The sequence below is a fragment of the Bos taurus genome, chromosome 10 (assembly GCF_002263795.3).
Source record: "Bos taurus isolate L1 Dominette 01449 registration number 42190680 breed Hereford chromosome 10, ARS-UCD2.0, whole genome shotgun sequence".
In the NCBI taxonomy this organism is placed as follows: domain Eukaryota; kingdom Metazoa; phylum Chordata; class Mammalia; order Artiodactyla; family Bovidae; genus Bos; species Bos taurus.
Genome location: NC_037337.1, coordinates 26280640 through 26304408, shown reverse-complemented (window position 1 = coordinate 26304408; position 23769 = coordinate 26280640). Strand labels below are relative to the sequence as shown.

Sequence of the window (23769 nt, the reverse complement as noted above, 5' to 3'; positions counted from 1 at the left end):
GAGGGATCGGGGTGAGGGAGAAGAGATGGAGCAAGGAATGGGAGGCACGAGAGACAGAATGAATGAAAGAGGACAAAGTTACAAGCTGAGGGGGACAGAGCCGTAGGTTTAGGGAGTGTGGTCATAGCAGTTGTGGGCAGACAGAGAGGAGAGGAGGGAAAAGACACATGGGGAGGGAGGAAGGAGACAGTAGGGCAGGAAGATGAGATCAGTTAGAAGAAGCAGGTGTTCAAGGTGAGACTCCTAAGACATTCATGAAGCCACATCAGTACTGGCTGATCCCAGGCCCAGCTGAGAAAGTGAAGGCAAGTGCACATTTGTCCCCTTCACAGAATGCTTGGAAATTAACCCCTGAAATCCCCTTAAATTCAGAGGCAGCCCAGGAAGGTTAGAACTACTTTATCACACCACTGGGCCCCGGGCCCCAAGGAACCTCCTTAGAGAGGCTGTGGCCAGGCCCACCCACACCCCCACACTCTCCTTTCGGGTAGGGCACTTGCCCCTCTCCCAGCTTATATAGTTTTCCTGGCTCCTCTTCAGGAGTGGGGCTCTGGATTCTGGGTCCTCTGAAGCCAACTCCGTGGAGACAGAGGTCACCATGGATGGAGGTAATTTGGGAGTTCCCGAGGAGTCAAACAGCCTAAGTGGCCCATCAAGCCTGTCACAAAGCTTTGCATTTATCAACTTTTACTGAGCAGCCCCTTCCCCAGGGAAACACTATACAGTCTTCTCCCAATTTCTACCTCTTGCTGACACCCCAACACTTTGCCTCTCATGACAAATCAACTGCAAAAGGGTAAAAAGCTTTCGAGGCTGTTCAGGTTCCTTTTGATGATCCCCATTTTACAAGACTTTCCATGTAGCTTTCTGTCCATCCCACCCTCATACAGCCAGCAGCCCAAACTGGGAAAGAAAAGGGTTCCCAGAATTCTCTGGTGGACCAATGGTTAGGACTCTGTCCTTTCACTGCCAAGAGTCAAAGTTCCATTCTTGGTCAGGGAACCAAGATCCCATAAGACACGAAAGTGAAAGTGAAGTCGCTCAGTCATGTCCGACTCTTTGCGATCCCATGGACTGTAGCCTACCAGGCTCCTCTGTCCATGGGATTTTCCAGGCAATAGTACTGCAGTGGACTGCCATTTCCTTCTCCAGGGGATCTTCCCTACCCAGGGATCGAACCCAGGTCTCCCGCATTGTAGACAGACGCTTTACCGTCTGAGCCACCAGGGAAGTCCTTAAAGTCCATAAGACACGCGGTGCAGTCAAAAGATAAGAAAGGGGAGGGGTTCCAACACCTGAGCACAGGCTGTACTTTCCCAGAGGGTGGCTCTGACTCCCTTGTGACCCTCTGGTGCAGTCCATAGTCTGGACTTAGGTGCACACAGGGCTGGGCCCCCATCTCCCGCTTCCACCTCCCAGCCTCTCCACATTATCACTGTTTCCTCAGCCCAAGGACACACACATTCTTCATATGTCCTTTCCCACTCCAGTTCCCAGTCCTGGGTCTTCTTAAAGTGAGGTCAGACATAGGTAGGTACCTGAGAAGAGAAAGACCTGGGTGTCTGTAGTTCCTGATTGGAGAAGACCTAATTACCTAATTAATCTGGGTTGTTCAGTGGTCTCTGGGCTTCAGCTATTTTAGGAGACCCAACCCCTACCACCGGAGAAAGCAATGACAACTCACTCCAGTACTCTTGCCTAGAAAATCCCATGGATGGAGGAGTCTGGTGGGCTGCCATCTATGGGGTCACACAGAGTTGGACACGACTGAAGTGACTTAGCAGCAGCAGCAACCTTTACCACCACCGATCCTTCTTGCCCCTAGAGCAAGCCCCAGTGACCCGACTGTCACATCAGGGATAGCCACTTGTGCCAGCTCTTCTGGTGGCTTATCACAGGGGCATTAATTGTTGACCAGAACGCCTGTGTGAAAGGCAACAGCTGGTAAGAGAGGAGGACAGGGCACCTGAGGGATCTAGGAACGTCAAATCTGCACTCTCCCCCGGAGCCAGATACCTGTCTTCTCCTGAGAAGAGCTAAGCAAGTAAATCATGAACTATGGTTAAGACCCAAGTGCTAAGAATTCTCCCCAACAGATGCAACCTCTAGAGTCATAATATAAACCAGACCTTGAGAAGAACTCCAGGAGAGGTGAGGGTGGAGTTATTATGAAGCAACAGGAAGAAAGGGGTGGAGTGAGGGGGAATCAGGGAAGGTTCCAGAGCAAAGATTTCCTTGGGGAGAGTTTTAAACATAAATAGGCCATTTCCTTCGCGTGTCATCAGTGAGAGGAGCTCTGGTGGGTTGTGGAGTTCGGCTATCATGGCGGAAGTAATTCAGGAACGTGTAGAGGATCGACTTCCCGAATTACAACAGCTGGAGCGCACTGGACTCTTCAGTCATGCGGAGATTAAGGCAATCATTAGGAAGGCTTTAGAACTAGAATACAGAATACAGCGAAGAAGTCTTTTAAAGGATGACTTTATCAGATATGTTCAGTATGAAATTAATCTTTTGGATCTGATCGAGAAAAGGAGAGCTCGCGTTGGATATACATTTAAGAAGGATGAGATTGAGGATCCTATAATACATCGGATACAGAGTGTCTTCCGACGTGCATCAATTAAGTGGAAAGATGATGTTCGACTTTGGCTGTCTTTTATAGCCTTTTGTAGGAAGTGGGCTTCCAACGTTCACCTTGGCAAGATATTTTCTTGCTTGTTGGCCTTTCATTCAAACAAGCCAGGTTTGTGGATTTTGGCGGCCAAATGGGAACTGGAAGACCGCTTTTCTTCAGAAAGTGCAAGACAGTTATTTCTTCGGGCTCTGCGCTTTCACCCACGTTGCCCGAAACTTTATGAAGAATACTTTAGGATGGAGCTGATGCATGCTGAAAAATTGAGGAAGGAAAAGCAAGAGTTTGAAAAAGCCAACATGGATGTGGGGAATCTCGAGCATGCTGAAGAAATCCTTACGGGCGAGTTGGCATGGATCATCTATAAGAATTCTACAAGTGTAATTAAAAGTGCAAAATTTCGTGTGTCACTGCTTTCAGTGGCACGGCTGTTCAACTTTGCCAAAGATCTGCAAAGAGAAATTTACAATGACCTTAAGGCTCTGCACGCAGATGACCCCATCACTTGGGACTATGTGGCCCGGCAAGAATTAGTGATTGAATCACAGCCAGTAGAAGAGCTGCCTACAACCAAACAAGCCAAAGCAAAGGAGGTGGGCTGCCGGGAGGAGAGGAGCTGTGCTGTGTACGAGGAAGCGGTAAAAACTGTGCCCACAGAGGCTATGTGGAAATGTTACATGAACTTCTGCATGGAGAGGTTTACTAAGAAGACAAGCAGTCGCCTCCTCAGAAAGAAGAGTCTGGAAAGAACCATGGTTGCATTCTGGAAGGCACATGAGCTCAAACTTTTACCAGAACTCCAGTACAGGCAGTTGAGCAAGTTGTTGCTGCATCACCAGTTGTTAAAGGAATCCCTGGAGGTGGCAGACGCTGGGGTGAAATTGTTCAAAAAATCAGTGGAGATGTGGCAGGTGAAGCTGGAGGCCCTGATTACGTCAGAGAGCCACGAGATGTCCAAGGGTTTTGAGCAAGCCTTTGAGTACCTGAAACCTCAGATTTGCCTTCCATTGTGGCTTACTTGGGCCCAGTGGAGTGAAGATGCTGGAAAGCAAGAAGAAACTGAAGCAATCTATAAGAGAGATATCTTTGGTCTCCCAGGAGCTGACTCAGTCCCTGTGAAGGAAATGTATCTGAATTGGGCTTATCGAAGTGGTGGTTACAAAAAGGCCAGAGATGTGTTTAAAAGTTTACAGGAAAACCGTCCATTTTCAGTTGATTTTTTCAGGAAGATGATCCAGTTTGAGAAGGAGCAAGAATCCTGTAAGATGGAGAACTTAAGAGAGTATTATGAAAGGGCTTTGAGAGAATTTGGAACTAATGATTCTGATCTCTGGATGGATCACATCAAAGAAGAATTGAACCACCCGCTTGGTAGACCTGAGAACTGGGGACAGATCTATTGGCGAGCCATGAAAATGTTGCAGGGAGAGTCAATAGAGCAGTTTATGGCTAAACATGCTTTGTATCAAGCCGGCCGTTTTGTGAAAAGAGGAAGAGCACAGTCACCTTTGTGAAATAGTGCTAGAAGCCCTCCGGGCAGATTTGTTTTATGCAGTCATCTGCAGTTTGCTGAGATGGTGTCTCGTTTTGAGGCCTGCTTTAATTTTGTTGACGTGTTAATCTTGAATTCCAGAAAAGGGAGCAGCTGTTTAATGGCCAGAAGCCAGTTGTTGAGGCCAGACCTATGAAGATCCCAAATGTTTTTCAGAATACATGGAAACGATGTAACTGATCTTGTTTTACTACACCTTGTCATGCTTGAGTAGCTCTAATCTAGACCTCAGGTTCAGTTAAAATGGAGAGGAAAACACAGTTCTGTTTATTTTCTCCTTATAAAAGTATATGTGGTGTGCATTTAGTGTAAAAGTATGGAGGGGATAGAGTAATGTTGCAGTTTTATCATCTGGACTTAAACTCACTCGTATGATTTCCTTTGTTAGAATTGGATTTATACTGTTAGATCATTTATTCATTCGTTCATTGAGTCCCTGTCATGGGCAAGAAAGAAGACAAGCTTTTGGGATGGAAGTGGGGGTTAAAGGAATAGAGCTGATGTCCTGAGCTGGTTGAAGCAGCAGAATAGGGTGCTAGGTATTAGGGGGAAAGTTGTCCTTTAAGAAGATTTATAAGAAATTACAAAAGTGTTTTTGTCTCTGGGACTGATCTGGAGAGAAATGTTTGCACTGCAGAGACCCAGTAACAAGGAAAGGCAGGGGTAGGGAGGAGCTTAGAGAAGGGCTTCAGAGGCAAGGATGGAGGGTAGCTTACAGCAGAGATGGGCATTCTTGGAGCAAAAGAAGCAGTTGTTTGAGTTGTATATCCTTCAGCGTAACATGATGTTACTGGGAGAAGCATTCAGTACAGTTTTACTTACAATGTTTCACTTAATATTATGTTGTTTTCCATGTTATTTCCATGTTATAAATAGCCTTGAAAATGTGAAATAAATCCATAGCATTCCATTGAAAAAAAAAAAGCATAAATAGGATCCACACCTGCAATTAGGGGTAGAGGATAGGCAATTCAGAGAGAAAAAAAGGCCAGAGACATTACACATATGGCTGAGCACTGTGTGTTTAGAAAATTCCAAGTTTCTCTGTGGCACCGGGGATAACACAGAAATAAAATGTAGGCCTTGGGGGACGTCTCTTGACTATCATGCAAAGCATTTCTATTTATTAAAAAAATATATAGACAGTTACCTTGAACTCAAGGATGGACGAGACACAAGCAATGGAAAGAACCTTCCTGCTGGCATCCCATTATACACCTGAGGAGAATGAGGGTCAGGGTAGACCCAAGGTCAGACACTTGTGTCTTGGTGCAGAAGCCAGTGTCAGATCCCCACCTCCCCAGGGCAGAGTTGTCACTACACAGTGTCGCCTGGTGTGCCGTGCATGGGGACCTGACCCTGGGGATGGACCCCCCAAAGGGCTTCAATTTCTCGTTGTGAAACAATCCCCTTCTTCCTCTAGCCTTGGATTTCCCCCTTCTACTTCTTCCTGCTGTGCCCTGTGGTGGGAGAAGGCGTTGCTGCTCACCCCACCTATTGAGTTAGAGGCCTGGGGACTCATACTGGGTTAACATCAGGGGCACTTATATCAGAGCAGCTAGAGTGAGGAGCAAGGAGGCAGGGTGAGGAGACAGGGCAACCTGTTTAGGAAGAAGGCTGCTAGTCCAAACAGAACCCTTCCCTCTCCTTAAAAGGCATCCCATGCTGGTTCTACCAAGGAAGAAATGTCTCGAAAAAAGTCATTTGCTTAGAAATTTCTTGAGTCACACATCTTCCATCTTCTGCTTTCTTCCTGGTGTTAATCCCTAGGACAGTTCCACGGGTCCAACACTGCTCTTTTCTCCACAGGTGGGGATATAGTCAAGAGACAAGCCATATGGGTGGGGAAGTCAAGGCAGGCATCTAAGATGAAGAGAGTCAGCCTTAGGGAGTTTAGGAGACAAGTCTCACATCTACTTAAGTGGGGTCTTTTAAGGAATCACTAGGCTAAGCTTCTTGACCTACTGGCTGATCTGCTTTGAGCTTTGCATTTAACAGTGTCAATGCCTTCCCTCATTGCAATCTGATCTGGCTTGTGTTCTTGCTTCCTGAATATTAATTTCATTCTCCAGAAAGGCTAATCCTTAATCCCCCTCTGCTTTCTTGGTTCTGCTGCAACTTTTGTCAATGTGTGTAAATTTATGTATACACAGTTCCTCAATGTGTTCACTCAAAAAGTCTGGTAATAGCAACATCCCAAGAGTGATAAGCATGCTTAGCTTTTAGCCAGAACTTGGCTTTTATTTAAATACTATGTACCATCCTTAAAAGAGCCTTGGAGAAATGGCTCCCTGAAGAAATGGCTGCCTTCAGGGCTGGGATAGGGAGTGCAGAAGAGGAGACTAGAATATCTTTAACCAGAAAGCAAGGAAATACCCAAAGAATGATGGGAACGTCAAAAGGACACAGAAGTCAGTTTAAGGGGCTCCCAATGGCCAAATCTGTGACAATTTGAGCATCAAGATAATAATGAAAATAACAGATAACATAAACAACTAAAAAAGTGAGAAACCATGATGCTACACTGATATAATAAATGAATAAGTTGATAGTTTGATAAAGAACAGGGTATTGGCATAGTTTCAAAATAGAGTAAGTCTCCTACATAGGAAGGAGTTCTATTCTGAGGGCATGTTTGTAAGTCCTCTTTTTCATTAGTCCAAAAAAGTTAGCTGAGGGAAGCAACTGACACAGCCTGCAGTGTAGTACTATAGTATAACAGGTTTATAATACTTTTCACACAAATTAATGTAAAAATAAAAAAATTTTAATCTTACAGTACGGTACCTTGAAAAGTAGAGTAGTACAGTACAACAGCTGGCATATAGGGGCTGGCATCGAGTGAACAGACGAGAAGAGTTACTGACAGAGGAGGGAGAGGAGGTGGGAGATGGTTCAGCTGAAAGATTATCAGCAATAGGAGATGGAGGACAGGCTGAATTTCACTCATACGTGACATTGATGGCACAGGTTCTGGTTCCTTGCTGGATTCAATTCTACCTGTTGTTCAGCCATTCATTCGTGTCCGACTCTTTGCAACCCAATGGAATGCAGCATGCCAGGTTTCCCTGCCCTTCACCATCTCCTGGAGCTTGCTCAAACTCATGTCCATTGAGCTGGTGATGCCATCCAACCATCTTGTCTTCTGTCGTCCCCTTCTCCTCCTGCCTTCAATCTTTCCCAGCATCAGGCTCTTTTCTTGTTTTTTATTTTTTAACTTTACAAACTCTTTTCTAATGAGTTAGCTTTTCGCATCAGGTGGCCAAAGTATTGCAGCTTCAATTCTACCTACCCTCTTGTAAAAATGATCCAGTGATGTCTGGGTAGTAGCCCTTCTACTCTCATTTTAAGTGACACAGAAGCACTGGATTGCACTCTGAACAGTTTCTGCAAGCTTTGTGTGTCTTTCTATGCTCTGGTCCTGTGGCTCAAAAACTAACAGTGTCTCCTCAAGTAAAGAAAATCCCCTTGCCATTTCTTGTGTCGTGAATTTCATCAGTTCTTCAGTTACTTCTTCCTCTTGTGTCCCTTTGTCCTTTCTCTGGGCCTCCAGTTCCATCAGGTCTTCATTAGTAACTTCCTTGTGTTGCACAGAAAGGAGTTCGGTGAAATTGTCCTCTTGTGGATCTAAGTCCAGCTTCTCACTGAGGGTCACTAAGTCACTGAAGACCTCTTTGGACTCTTCATTCACCTTCTCAAACCCACGAATTGTGAACAAACTGTGGGCAAAGGTGCTTCCAAACCCCGTTCTCAGTAACATTGGAACCTCACGCCAAGCAAAATCAAAATTTTTTATGGCCTTGTAGATATTATAGTCCTTCCAAAATTGGCACAAAGTTGTTCATGATTTGTCACTTGCCTTTACTGCCTGATGAAAAATATGACATAAATAATATTTCCTGAAAGTCAGTGTAACTCCCTAGTCTTTAGGTTGGATGAGCAATGTAGTATTCAGTGGCAGATGCACTACTTTGATGTTGAGATGAAAGTCAGCCATGAATGGGGGGTGTCTGGGAGCACTGCTGAGCAGCAAATGAATGTTGAATGGGATATCCTTCTCCAAGCAATATTTCTCTACCTCTAGGATAAAGTGATGGAAAAACCAGTCCTGGAAAATGGTTTGCGTAACCCAGGTTTTGGGGTTACTCTCACATACAACAGAAAGAGTACCCTTGGCTATGTTCTTAAGGGCTCTTGGGTTCTCTGAATGATAAACTAAGAAGGATTCAGCTTCATATCCCTGGGAGCATTGCCACCAAACAACAGAGCTGGGCTATCCTTTGCTGCTTTATACCCTGGCATCAACTTCTCCTCTTTACTGATGTAACTTCATCTGGCATCCTCTTCCAGTACAGTCCCAGCTGTGCGGTTTGTAATGGTTGAAAACTTTCCGAAACTCAATTCTTCAGTTTATATTTAAAAAGTGATAAAAACTAATTAGAATAGGTGCTCCTCTCAAACAGGGTGTTTGCTCAGAAGAGGAAAGTGAGTGTCTGGATGCCTTGTTTGATGCCAGTAGAGGCCCTACATCCTGCTACTTCTCTTTGTTCTCTTAAAAGCCAAAATTCAACTGAGTAAATTTGAAGATTCAATTGGTTTTGTAAAATCATTGATGAAAGGGGCAGCATCTCATCTAGTATACAAGAGAGGTGCTCCGAGGAGCTGGCAGTGGAAGGGTTTTATAGGCAGAAACTGGACGAAGCAAGAAAGTTATTAGTAAAAAAAGAGGAAGGATTGTTTCCATCAAGGTTCCCCTGCTGTTTGATTTCAGAGTTTCCTCATAAGAAGAACTGACTTACATAATACCTGCCTCACATAGTTCTAGTGAGGGTTAAATATATGAGCTTTTCGTAGAATGCAAGGTAACACTGATTATTACAAGTATTATGATGATGTCAAGTGCATTTGTTTTACTGGTAGGTAGCATGTCTTGAGCCAATGCCTAAAGTGCAGGGAGACTGGAAATGTAGAGGTGGGTGAATGACAAGAGAAGGCTGGTAATTTTTAATAAGATAGCAGTGTCCTAGACCCAACACCAGTGAAGGTGGTTGCTGGGGTCTGCGAGACAGCTGGCCTCCTGCTGCTACCTTGCTATGGTCTTTACAGACCGGGACCTGGGGACTGAAGTCGATGAAGAGGGACTCGGGGGACCCAAGTCTCGAGTGAAACAAGGGTGCGTTATTTGTAACAGCATATACTTATATATTTTCATACAAGGAAGCTTTAAGTAGCAAAAATAAAGTTGAGCAAAAACAGAACCAGGTGAATAACAATCGTCACAGGGCCAGAAGACAATCCACATCCTGAGTATTAGGGACATGACTGAATAGTTTACAGTAAAGTACAAGGTCACTGAAGGGAATCCATGCGTGAGCTCTGTCTCCTGACCTCAGTCCTGAGAACTGTGTGCAGCTCTGCTCGTTCCTGTTTTCCAGGAACTGATAAGGAACAGAGGGCCCTTGAGAAACAGCACACAAAGGAAGAAAGCAACATATAGGATTCCTTAAAGTTGAATGTCCCCTGACACTACCTGATATTTGAAACCATAGGATCTGAAAGTGATCCTGGTACCCTTGGGTCCACTTTCTATGCAGGCAACATAGCCATTTTGTGAGCGGATACAAGTCAGTGTTGCATTGATGGTGGAGTTAGACAATTTTACAACAAAATATCGGGTGCTCACAGTTAGTCGTTTGTGGACAGGTAAAGAAGAAAGGAAACAGAAAGTCCAGGATAAGGGTATTTCTGAAGGTTAATAGCTGCGAGGTTGAGGTCAGGTGCAGGGTGCTAACAGCTGTCACATAACCTTCTCTGGAAGTGCTTTCCTGGTTCTATAAAACCTACTTAGCACCTGTTCATGAGACAAAATTCTGTGGGTAAACAGAAAGTACAGTGGAGCAGCATCCTCCTGGGGGACCCATCTGCTCTGCAGGCTTTTGCAAGGCAGTTCTTGGAGCTGGCCCAAGAAACAACATCTTTGGGATCCAGATCATTGCATGGGAACAATGAAACCTCAATCCTGTCTTGGGCAGGAGTAAGAACCAGGGATGTCAGAAAAAGCCAACTTGGGGACGAAAGGCCACATTTATCAAGTTTTGCCTCCTAGAACAAATCTCTAATCCATTCAAGTGAGTTAATATTTGACCCAGTTGGGCCCAAGGAAGAGGTGAATGACTCTCCATGTTTTGTCCAAGAGTAGTGTCCTTGGTTTGTGTGTCCCTGACAAGACTGGGGATTTTCAGATCTCCTCTCTCCACCCTGTCCATCTGACCACTGTATGATCAGAACTGGGAGGGGCCTCCAGGTTCACTCAGCTGGAACCTGTCTCCGGGAACAAACAGAATCCCTCTGCAGTTGGAAGGAAACTTCTAGATTTTTGTAAGATTCTTCCATCTGGATAATCTATTGTTTTATATATGTTTGTTTGTTTATATGTTATTTCTAGATGTCCATCCATCTCAATGAACCTATTCCCCCACCCTTTTAAAGCCTCTGGGCCCAAGCTCATGAATTCAGAAGAAAATGAATTAGGTTCCAAAGTCTAAAATGAAAACAGATTTCTTTAGGGGATATTATATATGTTGATAAAAGCAAACTAGTGCAGCTGGAAGCAAGCGGAGGTTTAGGAGAGATTCCTAAATTGTGATAAAATCCCCAAAGAAGGAGATGCAGGGGCTGAAGGGCATCTGGAAGGCCCCACCCCCACCCCAGACACAGACAGTGTATGTGGCTTAACAAGGGAAAAACAGAAGTCTATTTTTAGCTCTGTTTTCTTTCTTTCCTTTTTAATATTTATTATTTATTTGGCTGCACTGGGTCTTAGCTGAGGCATGGGAGATCTTCCATCCTTGTTTTTAGCTGCAGCATGGCAGATCTTTTTTTTTTTTTTTTTTTAGTTGCCACATGTAGGATCGTTAGCTGTAGCATAAGGGATCTACTTTCCTGACCAGGGATGGAAAGCCCCTGCATTGGGAGCTTGGAGTCTTAGCCAGTGGACCATCAGGGAAGTCCTAACACTGTTTTCTTATAATGTGCATGCGTGCGTGCTCAGTCTTATCTCCTTCCCTGCTATTTACTTTCCTTTAGAAAGTTTCGGGGGAATTCCGTGTCAGTCCAAGTGTTTAGGACTTTTTGCTTTTCACTGCCAAGGGTGTGGGTTCATTCCTTTGTCAGGGAACTAAGATCCCACAAATCATACAGTGCAAACAAAAAAAGGAAGAGAAAGTTCTTGGATGCTCTTTGAAAATAAAGTAAGTGGAGCACATCCAAAGTTCAAAGGAAGGTACACTGGCTGTAGTTACTCATAATCCAATGTCAAGGTAATTTTTTGGTGCATAAATTTTTATGGATCTGTTGAGTACAAAATATTGCCTGTGGGGAAAGGAAGAGAATGTTAATTTTTATAAAGACCAAGGGATTGGTTTGAGACACAGGATAAAGTTAGTCTAAAGAACATTTGGAACAAATTCCACTGACAGTTAAGTGCTTGGATCTAGAAGGACCTGATGATTGTGTGCTTGGGTGAAGAAGGATCTGTCTAAATGAGTCTGACAATCCTTGACCAAATGTGAGGCCCTGCACTTTTGGCCTATGCAGATTCTGTACCATAAATATTCTGTCCTTATTTGTTTTTTTCCCACAAATATTCTGTCTCTTATTTGTTTTTTTCCAATTCCATTTTACCTTTCTTTTTGGGAAATTTAGAATCGCAAACACGAGTGTGGAAGGTGTGAGTGGGGGAGCAGATGTTAAATAAAGGTGGCCATGGTGTGTGTTTGCTAGGGTTTGGTTTCTGGATATCTCAGGGAGTCATGATTAGAGCACATGCATGCTAAGTCACTTTAGTCATGTCAGATTCTTTGCAACCCCATGGACTGTAGCCCCTCCGGCTTTTCTGCCCATGCGATTCTCAGGCAAGAATACTGGAATGGGTTGCCTTGCCCTCCTCCAAGGGATCGTCCCAACCCAGGAATCTAACCTCACTCTCCTAAGGCTACTACATTGCAGGCAGATTCTTTATCACTGAGCCACTGGGGAAGCCCCCAAGATTGCAATAAGCCTAAGCAAAATTTAGCTGAGTTGTTACAGGATGAATGTGCAAATTTTGTACATCAGAAATAAAGATATTCCTTTACCTCCCCAGACTGGAACATGAGGACCTTCAACCTCCCAACAAACAAGTACCTTTTTAGGGAGCCAACCCTGAGGTAGGGTCAGCATCTTAACTAGAGGTGAAGAGGGCTGGGCTTACACACTGAGCCTTAAAGGATGATGCACACCAGTGAGACTGGGCTCAGATCACCCTGACATCTCTTCTTTCAGCTGGTGCCTTGTGACACCAACTAAATCTGTACAAACTTATCTTTACAATTCCATGCTCACTGGACTTTTGCTAGTGAAATTAGAATGGCTCCCTTATGCTTAATGAGAGCCACGGAATTTCAAACTTTTATAGCTAGCAACTCTCATTTCATAGATAAGTTTATACCTGGAGAGGAAAATGACATCACTCACTAAAACATTTATTACTGAGGGTCTGCTGTGAGGCAGGCAGTATGATTCAAGTTGAATAATATATGTCTAAAGCATAGAGTGTTTGGACAGAGACTGTTGCTGAGCCTGCCAGCTCACACCCCTTTCTGTCATCAACGATATCCCCTGTACAATACTGACTCCTACAAGGACCCACCGTTTCCTCTAAGAGAGGGAAACAACATTTCTATCCATCGTTGCCACCTAATGACTCTTTTGGGTACGACCAGCTCAGGTTCTACTAGATTTTTGAACTCTGGGATTCCAGCCTCTGTTCACAGTGTGACCATTAAGGATACTTCCACCCTTGACAGCCTGCCATTCTACAACTGCTTTTGATGTTAAAAGGCAATATTTTGTCCATTGCAGAGCAAGAGACTTAACTGATTACAATTCAAGAAAAATGTCTTCCTATATACTAGGAAGAAAATACGCACCCAGGAGACTGAAAATACCATGTAAATGTAAAGAGCTCAGTGCATGGGGAGCATGGCAGCCCAGCGGCTGTGGCGGAGCAGTGGCCCCGTAGGACGGCTTGTTGCTCTTTTAGGTGTGACTCTCCCAGTCGTCTACCACTTTCTTGCTAACCTCCCCAAATTATTTTTGCTAATTCTATTACAAATGATACTCTTATGTGCTTAATGGAAACCTTTTCAGGGACTATTTCAATATTGAGGAATGACCAAAGAATTTCTTGGTGTATAATCTGGTAATTCTTTGGCAATATACCAAATTTGTCTATAGCATGATAAACAGATAAAGATCAATGCCAGATGCTGATTAGAAAGGGAGATCATTTCACTCAGCCTGTCACATGGCTTCCCATGTAAACTGTAGAACCCCAAATGCTCTTATATTTCTAGAGTCACAATTGTACTCCCAGGACTGTTTAGCATCATGACAGGCTTAGTGCTACAACTGGTGGCCTCTTTAAGAGCTACAAAAATATTTAATATGAAAATATGTTTACTGACTTACACACAAGAAAAGCACAATATAAAAATAATAATTTAATGTCTATGACACTATACCATTTATCTTTCAATTTAGGATTCATAAAGATTATAGTCAGAGAAGGCAATAGCACCCCACTCCAGTACTTTTGCCTGGAAAATCCCATGGACAGAGGAGCCTGGTAGGCTGCAGTCCATGGGGTCGCTAAGAGTCGGACATGACTGAGCGACTTCACTTTCATGTTTCACTTTCATGCACTGGAGAAGGAAATGGCAACCCACTCCAGTGTTCTTGCCTGGAGAGTCCCAGGGACGGGGGAGCCTGGTGGGCTGCGGTCTATGGGGTTGCACAGAGTCGGACACGACTGAAGCGACTTAGCATAGCATAGCATAGCAAAGATTATAGTATATCTAAGAATAAATTTAAGGTCAAACTTTCATCCCATTATAAGAATTTTGCTGCATGTGTGATTGCCAAAAAATCATGAAAAAGTGAAAGCAAAAGTTGCACAGTTGTGTCCAACTCTTTGAGACCCCATAAACTGTAGCCCGCCAATATCCTCTGTCCATGGGATTCTCCAGGCAAGAACACCAGAATGGGTTGCCATTTCCTTCTCCAGGGGATCTTCCCAACCCAGGGATCAAACCCGGGTCTCCTACATTGCAGGCAGATCCTTTACTAACTGAACCACTAGGGAAGTCTACTTCTTGGGGAATTAGGTCTGTTTACTGTCACCTCGGGGTGAAACTGCTCTCACTACTCTTCTCACAGTCAACTGATGGATTGACTTGTTCGGGAATGCTGTCTTCACCAGTCCTCTCTGATAACCCTTCCCTGGGCTCAAGGTTTCCTGAAAGTCCTTCTTCTTAGCTCTCAGAGTATATCTTACTGTCTCTTTGCAGTAAATTGGCACTCCCGTCCTTTCCCCATGGATTAGCGAGGCACTGGATGTGTCTTAATGGTCTTTGTGTTCTGGGACCCAGCACAGTGCCTGGTACCCAATAGGGGCTTATGTAGTGCTTGTTATTAAATTAGTTAATAAATGAATTAAAGAATGTGAGTGGATTTTGAATTGCAACAACTGATAGAAAGGTAAATTCTCAGTGATCCTCCAGGATAGGAAACAGCGGTTGTACTTGGAAGTTGTATGTATTCAGGAAACATTTTTATAGATGTTCCAAAGGAATCAATTGAGAAGACATATGAGACGACTGAGGAAAGGAAAAGAAAAAAATATATCTAGTGACAGAGGATACCTGATTCATGTCGTCCTGCCAGAGAGAAAAATCCTTGTCCTTTTAGCCTAATTTGGCAATTCTGTTCTGTGCCTTTATTACATCTCCTTTTGCCCTTGGCAGGAGCCTTTGTTGGAAAAGATGGTGATGGGCCTGAGCCCCCTGTTTTTGGTCTTCATGCTGGGACTGGGTCTGACACCACTGACCCTGGCTGAGGATGACCACAGATACCGACACTTCCTGATTCAGCACTATGATCGTAGTCCAAAGGGCCGGGATAACAAATACTGTGAAACGATGATGGAGAAACGACACCTGACCAAACCCTGCAAAAGCATCAACACCTTTGTTCATGGCAACAAGAATGACATCAAGGACATCTGTAAAGATAAGAATGGAAAACCTTACGGAGGCAATCTCAGAATAAGCAAGTCTCCCTTCCAGGTCACCATTTGCAAGCATAAAGGAGGGTCCACCCGGCCTCCATGCCATTACAAAGCCACCAAAGACTACAGAGTCATCGTTATCGGCTGTGAAAAGGGCTGGCCCGTCCACTTTATGAGTCCTTTGTCCCTCCACACAAGTAGTCCAGAGCTGGTTCTGCTCTTCCTTCGTAGCATTTCCCCCTTACACCGTGGCAACATTCATTGCTAGGAATCCAGAAAATGAGCTGCTGACCTTTTCTTTTCTGCTTTAGAATATACTTCATTAATAAAAATGTCTCTGAGTCTTCTCACTGATTCTTGGTCTATTGATCTTTCTCCATTTTCCCTGTTCAATTGAAAGGGCTGGATGGGAAAACAATGCCTTTTTCCTTGTCAATCAGTTCCTGATCAGGCATTCAAGGAGTGGATGTTACTTTTCACTGAAGGTAAAAATGTTAAATTCATCTTACAGAGATTGTTGGGAAAATTCCAAGGCTTAAGGCCCCTAAGCAGAATTTTTAGGAGGAGCAAATTGTTTTTGCTGTCACCTAATAAGCCAATATTACTTTTACAAATGTTAAGCCTTAGGAAGAAGAGTTTAGTACTAAATACCAACAGATAAATTACACTTTCTTTCCCTCTTTCTCTCTCTCACACATACACACAAACACACCCACCCACACATTGGTAATCCTGCATAAATAACAAAACCCATTTAGGGTAGCCACCTCTTACCTTAAGTAGAAAATAATTTGATATTGTTTTGATTGGAACACTTGGATATTCTCATGATTATTTTATATAAAGATAAAAGACTGATTACTACATTATTTTCTCTTTAATATTTTATTAACTGTTGTCTAGTAACTCTGAGGTCTTAGGAAGGTCATACAAAGATTTCAAGCTTTTCCTTTGTTCTTCAACTTGATATGTTTTCAAATAAATACAAGCTTAAGTTAACAGACAGTCTCTGTAAAATATGCTAGTTAATCCCTGAGTTCAGTGTTACCTAATTTCATCAACAGATACCTGGATATCTTACTTAGAAAGTAGTTAATAAACTACAGTTATGCATCACTAGTTCTGCCATTTTATGAATGACTATCATGGTCAGAGTATTCCCCATGGTGGCCTCCCCTGCTGCCTAATGCCCTGAAATAGACCAAAAGCCCTGGTTCCTCAATACTTGGGTTATACGCCTGTGGTATATACGCCTTGGTGCCACACAGAGCCCAGCCTCACTGAAAGTATTCAATTTATGGAGGAAGGGATGGAGGAGTAGGTTACTGGTTCATCTATTTCAAAATAGAAAACATTATCATTTCTTTCCAAAGTAGGAAGAAGAATTTTCCAAACCTCGTTATTGGAAAATTTGTCTTACTATAAAAATCAAAAAATCCTTAAGAAGCAAGATATTAACAATGTTTGATAGACTATCTGAATTTTTTTTTTTTTTTCTGGTTTTCCAATCAGGGGTGAAAGTGAAGTCGCTCAGTCGTGTCTGACTCTTTGCAACCCCGTGGACTGTAGCCCACCAGGCTCCTCCTCTGTCCATGGGATTTTCCAGGCAAGAATACTGGAATTGGTTGTCATTTCCTACTACAAGGGATCATCCCAACCCAGGGATCAAACCCATATCTCTTGGATCGAACTCAGGTCTCCCACACTGCAGGCCAACTCTTTACCATCTGAGCCACCAGGGAATCCCAATCAGTGGTCATGTGTATTAACTGTTTAGTCACATCTGACTCTTTGCCACCCTATGGACTGTAGCTGGCCAGACTCCTCTCTTCATGGGATTTTCCAGGCAAGAATATTGGAAAGTGATAGTCACTCAGTCATGCCTGACTCTGTGACCCCATGGACTGCAGCCCACCAGGTTCCTCTGTCCATGGGATTTTCCAGGCAAGAATACTGGAATGGGTTGCTATTTCCTACTACAGGGGATCATCTCAATCCAGGGATCAAACACACATCTCTTGCCTCTCCTGCATTGGCAGGAGGATTCTTTACCACTAGTGGCACCTGAGAAGCCTGCAATTCAGTGTAGTTGTTATTTTATCAGATTGAAGGGAACAGAGGAAGCCAAGAGAAATGGAAATCCTAAAAATGATCATTGCTGACACCTACTGGACACTTAGGCTAGGCATTGTGATAAGCACTTTACACTGATTTTATCGTTTCCTCTTTACAACATTCCTTTAAGGAGAAGGACCCTATGGACCTTGCCCCCACACCACGTCCTCTGCCTGCCTTTTGTCTGTGGAAAACTTTAGTCAAAGAATAAGTTTAATGAGAGAAATGAGAAACGTGGAAACAAAGGGAAACAGTCAAAGGAGACTAAATAATAGTGTAGTCAAGGAGCCTTATTTCTTTCTCAAGGGCTATAGATAATATTCTGAGCCATAGCCCGTGAACTGTCTTACAGATACTAAAACACCAGGTGGAGAAGTTAACATCATGATGACCAGACTGTTCCAAGGACATGAGCTACCACAATTCCGACAACTGGCCACAAAGAAACAGGAACAAATGGATGCTGGAACTGAAGACTAGCTGGATCTAAAACAACCAACATGTCGCTAGTCAAACCACTGATGACCAATCTGAAGATGACTGTCAGAGATGACTATGCTGTTTCTGCATGTAGTCCCCCACCCCTACTTGTGTCTGTAAAAGCTCTTGTCCCACTGGTTGCAGGGGTAGGGGGAGCCGGCCTTTGGATGGATGTCCACCACCCTCCCCCCACAGTTGCAGGCATCTGAAATAAAGCAAACTTTCCTTTCCACCAATCTGGCCTGCTTATTGCCTCTTAAGTGGTGAGCAGCTGGACTCCGCACACTCTTTCGGTAACATTGAAGTAAAAGTGAAAGTCACTTAGTCGTGTCCAACTCTTTGCGACCCCATGGACTATACAGTCCATGGAATTCTCTAGGCCAGAATAGTGGAGTGGGTAGCCTTTGCAACCCCATGGACTTATACAGTCCATGGAATTCTCTAAGCCAGAATACTGGAATGGGTAGCTTTTCTCCAGGGGATCTTCCCAACCCAGGGATCGAATCCAGGTCTCCCGCATTGCAGGCAGATTCTTTACCAGCAGAGCCACAAGGGAGGCCTGGTAGCATTTTCATTACGCCTATTCTACTTCTGAGGAATATACTGAGAGAAGTTATTTCTCCAAGATCATACAGTTAGTGTGGTAAACTAGGTCTTTCAGATCACTGTATCAAAAGAAGTTCTTACTGAGATTAAACATGTCAGCAGAGCAAGCCATTGGTGCAAGCTCTAACCTAAAAGTATGTGTTGTGGGGATTTGGGGATCATTTAATTTTCTGTTGTAGGCAGAAGCTTGAGAGGCACCCATGGATGTCTACATTGAACTCTGTTCATAGTGTTTTTCTTTGTCTTACTAAATCAGTTGGTTACTGTAACTGAGGCCATCCATGCTCTTGTTTGAAAAGTAAAATCTTCTCTGTAGCTAGTCATGTTGCTAAACCATGTTGTTGGTCACAAAGAAGCAGAATGAGAGAAAGGAGACAGAATTGTGCACACTTAGTTTTGGGACAGACAACGCAAAGTACATTGTGGTGATGAAGCTCTTACCTAAGTGCTAAGTGTATCTTCAGAAGTTGCATCCAGTGGTCCTGGTGTGAGGAGTAAATTGAGCATCATTTCTTCCTGCCACCCTGCTTCCCACAACTCCTTCACTTCCCTCTCCTCCTAACTCTGTATCACGTATCTGCAGCAGCAGACACAGCAGTGTGACACAGAGCTTTGGGTCTTTCTGTGCACAGGCAAAACGTGGTTGTGAACGGAGAAGGTGGCATTTAAACAAATGATAGTTATGTTTAATCCTGATCATTATTGTTAAGGATAAGCTGTAGGTGGAATAAGATGCAAATCCCTCATCAGCGTTATAATCACACACAGTGTGATCCACCATCATGAAGCAGCATCTTTGAAAACAAAGGACAGTAGTAACCATATGTATCAAAGTAGGAACTCAGCTGGGCCTAAACCTTAGACTGGATGTGTAGAAAAAGGCCCTGTCTGTTGCTCCAAAAATTCTCCTTGCTGCTTTGGGTTGCTCACTTCCTATTGAACCTGGGATGATTTTTCTTGCCCCTTGGTCTTCTCTAGGCATCTCCAAGGCAGTGATGGCTCTCCAGAGGACCCAGGCCTTTCTTCTGCTCTTGCTGCTGACCCTGCTGGGGCTAGGGCTGGTACAGCCCTCCTATGGCCAGGATCGCATGTACCAACGATTCCTGAGGCAACACGTGGACCCTGATGAGACAGGAGGCAATGACAGCTACTGCAACTTGATGATGCAAAGACGAAAGATGACTTCACATCAGTGCAAGCGCTTCAACACGTTCATTCATGAAGATCTTTGGAACATCCGTAGTATCTGCAGCACCACCAACATTCAGTGCAAAAATGGCCGGATGAACTGCCATGAGGGTGTAGTGAGGGTCACAGACTGCAGGGAGACAGGAAGCTCCAGGGCTCCCAACTGCAGATACCGGGCCAAGGCTCCACCACAAGTCAGCCTTTGAGGTTTGACTCCTTTGCTCCAGGCTATTCTCAGAGTAAACCCACGTGTTCCAGATGAAAAGATGCAGGACTGGTTCTTTTAGTAAGGCTGTCTTATCCCCTCCCCGCAACTACTGCCAATCAGTTGGAGGGCTGTACTTCCCACTGACTGCTATTCCTTCTGTCCTTCCTTCACGGCTGCAGACTTCTTGGCTCTAAGGAAAGGGGAAAGACACACACTCTCTGCTACGCACATCCATAAACTGATCCCCAATACGACCAGTGACAGGAGTGTTGGATCTAAATAGGGTGAGTTATGGTTAGAAGGGCTGGTGCTGAGGATGCTTAGAGGGAAAGGCCCAGGAATGCTGGAACAGGAAATTAAGATGGTGGGATTAAGAATAGACAGTGATCCAACTCGTGAGAACTAATGACCTGGATTCAATCTCACTGATAGTTTTTATAGCCTCTCCCCACTCTTCCTAAGCGTAATATCACCATCCCTTGGTATCCATGGGGTATTGGTCCAGGATCCTCCATGCCCAGGATACCAAATTGCAAGCATGCTCAAGTACCTTGTATAAAATGGCACAGTGTTTGCATCTAAACTGCATACTTATCTCTACATCATTTTTATACCTAAACAAGGTAAATTTTATGTAAATAGCTGTAAATACAATGTAAATGCTATGAAAATAGTTGACAGCACAAAGCAAATTCAAGTGTTACTTTTTAGAATTTTCTGGGGAAAAAATTTTGGAGGGGGAGGTTATTTTTAATCAGTGTCTGTGGTTGGTGGAATCCCTGGGTGCAGAGCAGGTGGATTCAGAGGGCCAACTGTACCCTGAAGTACCTTGAATCCTGGTCTTCTCATCTTGTTTAGGCCTTTTGAGCCAGGGATATCTTCACAAAAGAGAAGATACCTACCCCTTGTGCTATATTTGGCATAGTACTTGACATTCTCAGAAATGCTCTCAATAAATGTATCTCATTAGACTCTCACAGGTCTGAGGGATGGATTATTAGGCCCGTTTTTGAGGCATCATGTTCAGAGAGTTGAAAATTAGAATAGAGATTCCACAGCATCAGGCATACTCCTCATGGTAAATGAGGACAGAGAGCTAGTTTAAAGGGGAGACTTTTTCAAGCAACTCTCTGGCCTAATTTGAATAGAATAGCTCTTGTGATGGCAGCTTCAATCTTGATATTTGATTGATTAAAACAATATTTCAAAACTGGAGCTCCTTATGATAATATTCTTAATGACAAATCAATATCAATTATAATGACAATAATTAGGGAAATGGCTTCTGAGAAGGGGTGTGTGTAGTCAGAAGAGAAAACATGTTTCACAGGCTTTGGGGAAGTGTCATAAGGAAGACAAGATCCTGGAAAGCACCATCTTGCAGAATCAATATAGTTGCAGCCTAGGATTTCAAGGAACCAAAGTCTCCTGCTTGGAAAATATTCTCCAAGTCTCTATTCATATTCTGCATCCCTTTTAAAGGGACGTGTATGCTCAGTTGCTTCAGTCATGTCTGAGTTTCTGTGACCCCATGGACTGTAGCCCACCAGGCTATTCTGTCCAGGAATCTCCAGGCAAGAATACTGGAGTGGGTTGCCGTGCCCTCCTCCAGGGGATCTTCCTGATCCAGGAATCAAATCTTGGTCTGTGTCTTCTGCACTGAAGGTAGATTCTTAACCGCCGAGCCACCAGGGAAGCCCCTTTAGAGGGACAATCCTTTGCAATTCACAAACATAAAGCTTAAAGTCCCATTTCTTTAAGATACACACTCTTTTGAGAATTGATGTGGATGCAAAACAGCTAGCTAGAGCAAGATTGACTCCTCAGTTCAGATGGAAGAGAGGGCAGACAGGAGGTATTTGGAATTGCTGAAATAAACTTCAATTTTTTTACAACTTTGCTCTTGTCTCAGACAGGCTATAGCATATTTTCATTTCTTATAAACTTTATTATCTAATGAGACTTATCTTCCAGCCTGGAAACCAAGTGGTAAAATTGGGTCCAGGTGCCTACACTGACAGAGAAAGGAATATTAAGGTGGAGCTCAGCTCTTAGGGCAGTGTTGAGATAATGCTTTCCTCTCTCTTCCATGTGGATCCACAGGTGGTCCTGGTGACTGAAATGGCATCCACTCTAAAGGTCCTAGGCTCTCTGTTGGCTCTGCTGTTTCCTCTATGTGGGCTCCTTGTACACAGCCAGAACCTTTCCTGGAGGGAATTTATGAAACAGCACCACCTGAGCCCAAATTGGGAATTCAGCAAGTACAAATGCAATGATCTGATGAGGGAAAGAGGCATTCCAAAAAACAAGAACTATCACATCTTCATCTATACCTTATGGCACAGAATTGAGCGTATATGCCTGAGGAACTGGAGAGACCCCTACAGAAATGTATATATATGGGCCCCATATCCCTTCAAGACACTCAAGTGCATCCGGAAGAACAGCAAAAGCAATTACAAAGATTACAAGAGCTACAGCTTCATTGAATTCCATTGCAGCAGGAATGGGTTTGTTGATGTTGTAGAGGACATGCGGTTATTAGAGGTTATCAGCAACTAGAAAGTCCACCCACACCCACAGCTTTCAGTGTTCAGTGCTCCCAAGTGGTGGCCCTGCCTACATCAAGAGCCCTTACGTTTATGGGCCAAAGGTTTCCAACCACTTAGAGTTGTTTCACGTGGTTTCTTGCTCTCATAACTTTGCCTGTGTTGTTTCTCTGCCTGAAATGCCTTTCTGCTCTCATTTATCTGATTTCCTTCTACATGTTTATTTCAGTTTGTTTTGTTTTTTAAAGATTCAGCACATATGGCATCTTTCTGACTAATCTGGGAAATTTTCTGATATTGATTCTCCTTATACCTTTGCAAGCTGAATGATCTTTCCATCCCTAAATAAATTATATCATTTCAATGCATGTGAAATTTATTTGTGTGTGCAGAGTATGTGTTGTGCGATTAATACAGGTGTTCTAAGTGTATGTTATATAGCTTTTGCTTGAATGTGATTTGTGTTTTATGTAAGTGTGTATAATATGTATGTGTCTAAAGCATATACTAGTTTTTCTTGTGTGTGTGATGAAAGTATAACTGTTTATGTGCTAAGCTGGGGAAATTTTTTAAGCATGGATGGTGGGGACATGCTGAGACCCACCCAGATTGGTTGACGTGACCAGAGCTGATTAGAGCTATATAAAATATGTAGCATGTTCCTGGCACGTGGCAGCTGCTCAGCCATCACGGTTTTTCTTCCTTCCTCGTCCTTTGACTTGGTATTTTAACTTTGCCAAAATAAACATGACAAATGCCTATCAATCATCTCTCTTCCTTGCTTTTGTTAAGAATGTCTCTAAGGACACGTGTACCCCAATGTTCATCGCACCACTGTTTATAATAGCCAGGACATGGAAGCAACCTAGATGTCCATCAGCAGATGAATGGATAAGAAAGCTGTGGTACATATACACAATGGAGTATTACTCAGCCAGTAAAAAGAATACATTTGAGTCAGTTCTAATGAGGTGGATGAAACTGGAGCCTATTATACGGAGTGAAGTAAGCCAGAAAGAAAAACACCAATACAGTATACTAATGTGTATATATGGAATTTAGAAAGGTGGTAACGATAACCCTGTATGCGAGACAGCAAAAGAGACACAGATGTATAGAACAGTCTTTTGGACTCTGTGGGAGAGGGCGAGGGTGGGATGGTATGGGAGAATGGCATTGAAACATGTATAATAACATATATGAAACAAATCACCAGTCCAAGTTCGATGCATGATACTGGTTGCTTGGGGCTGGTGCACTGGGATGACCCAGAGGGATGGTACAGGGAGGGAGGAGGGAGGGGGGTTCAGGATGGAGAGCACATGTATA

The 23769-nt window shown here is 43.6% G+C and overlaps 2 protein-coding genes, 1 non-coding gene and 1 pseudogene across 3 annotated transcripts; all 4 read left to right on the top strand.

Annotated features, from left to right (window-relative positions):
• Nucleotides 1-2245: 2245 nt before the first annotated feature.
• Nucleotides 2246-5111, top strand: LOC539641 (UTP6, small subunit (SSU) processome component, homolog (yeast) pseudogene; annotated as a pseudogene).
• A 5377-nt stretch (nt 5112-10488) lies between these two features.
• On the top strand, nt 10489-15648 carry LOC783225 (angiogenin-1). Its single transcript, XR_009496159.1, has 2 exons — nt 10489-10565; nt 15032-15648. It is a non-coding gene; the product is annotated as an angiogenin-1 (transcript).
• A 3582-nt stretch (nt 15649-19230) lies between these two features.
• Nucleotides 19231-19904, top strand: LOC783195 (ribonuclease 4-like). Its single transcript, XM_002690653.6, has one exon. The coding sequence runs from the start codon at nt 19443-19445 to the stop codon at nt 19887-19889; it is 447 nt and encodes a 148-aa protein (XP_002690699.2). The 5' UTR covers nt 19231-19442; the 3' UTR covers nt 19890-19904.
• Nucleotides 19905-20004: 100 nt separating this feature from the next.
• On the top strand, nt 20005-22804 carry LOC112448556 (epididymal secretory protein E3-beta). The gene is made up of 2 exons (XM_024998206.2): nt 20005-20175; nt 21995-22804. The coding sequence occupies exon 2, from the start codon at nt 22013-22015 to the stop codon at nt 22451-22453; it is 441 nt and encodes a 146-aa protein (XP_024853974.1). The 5' UTR covers nt 20005-20175; nt 21995-22012; the 3' UTR covers nt 22454-22804.
• Nucleotides 22805-23769: the final 965 nt, after the last annotated feature.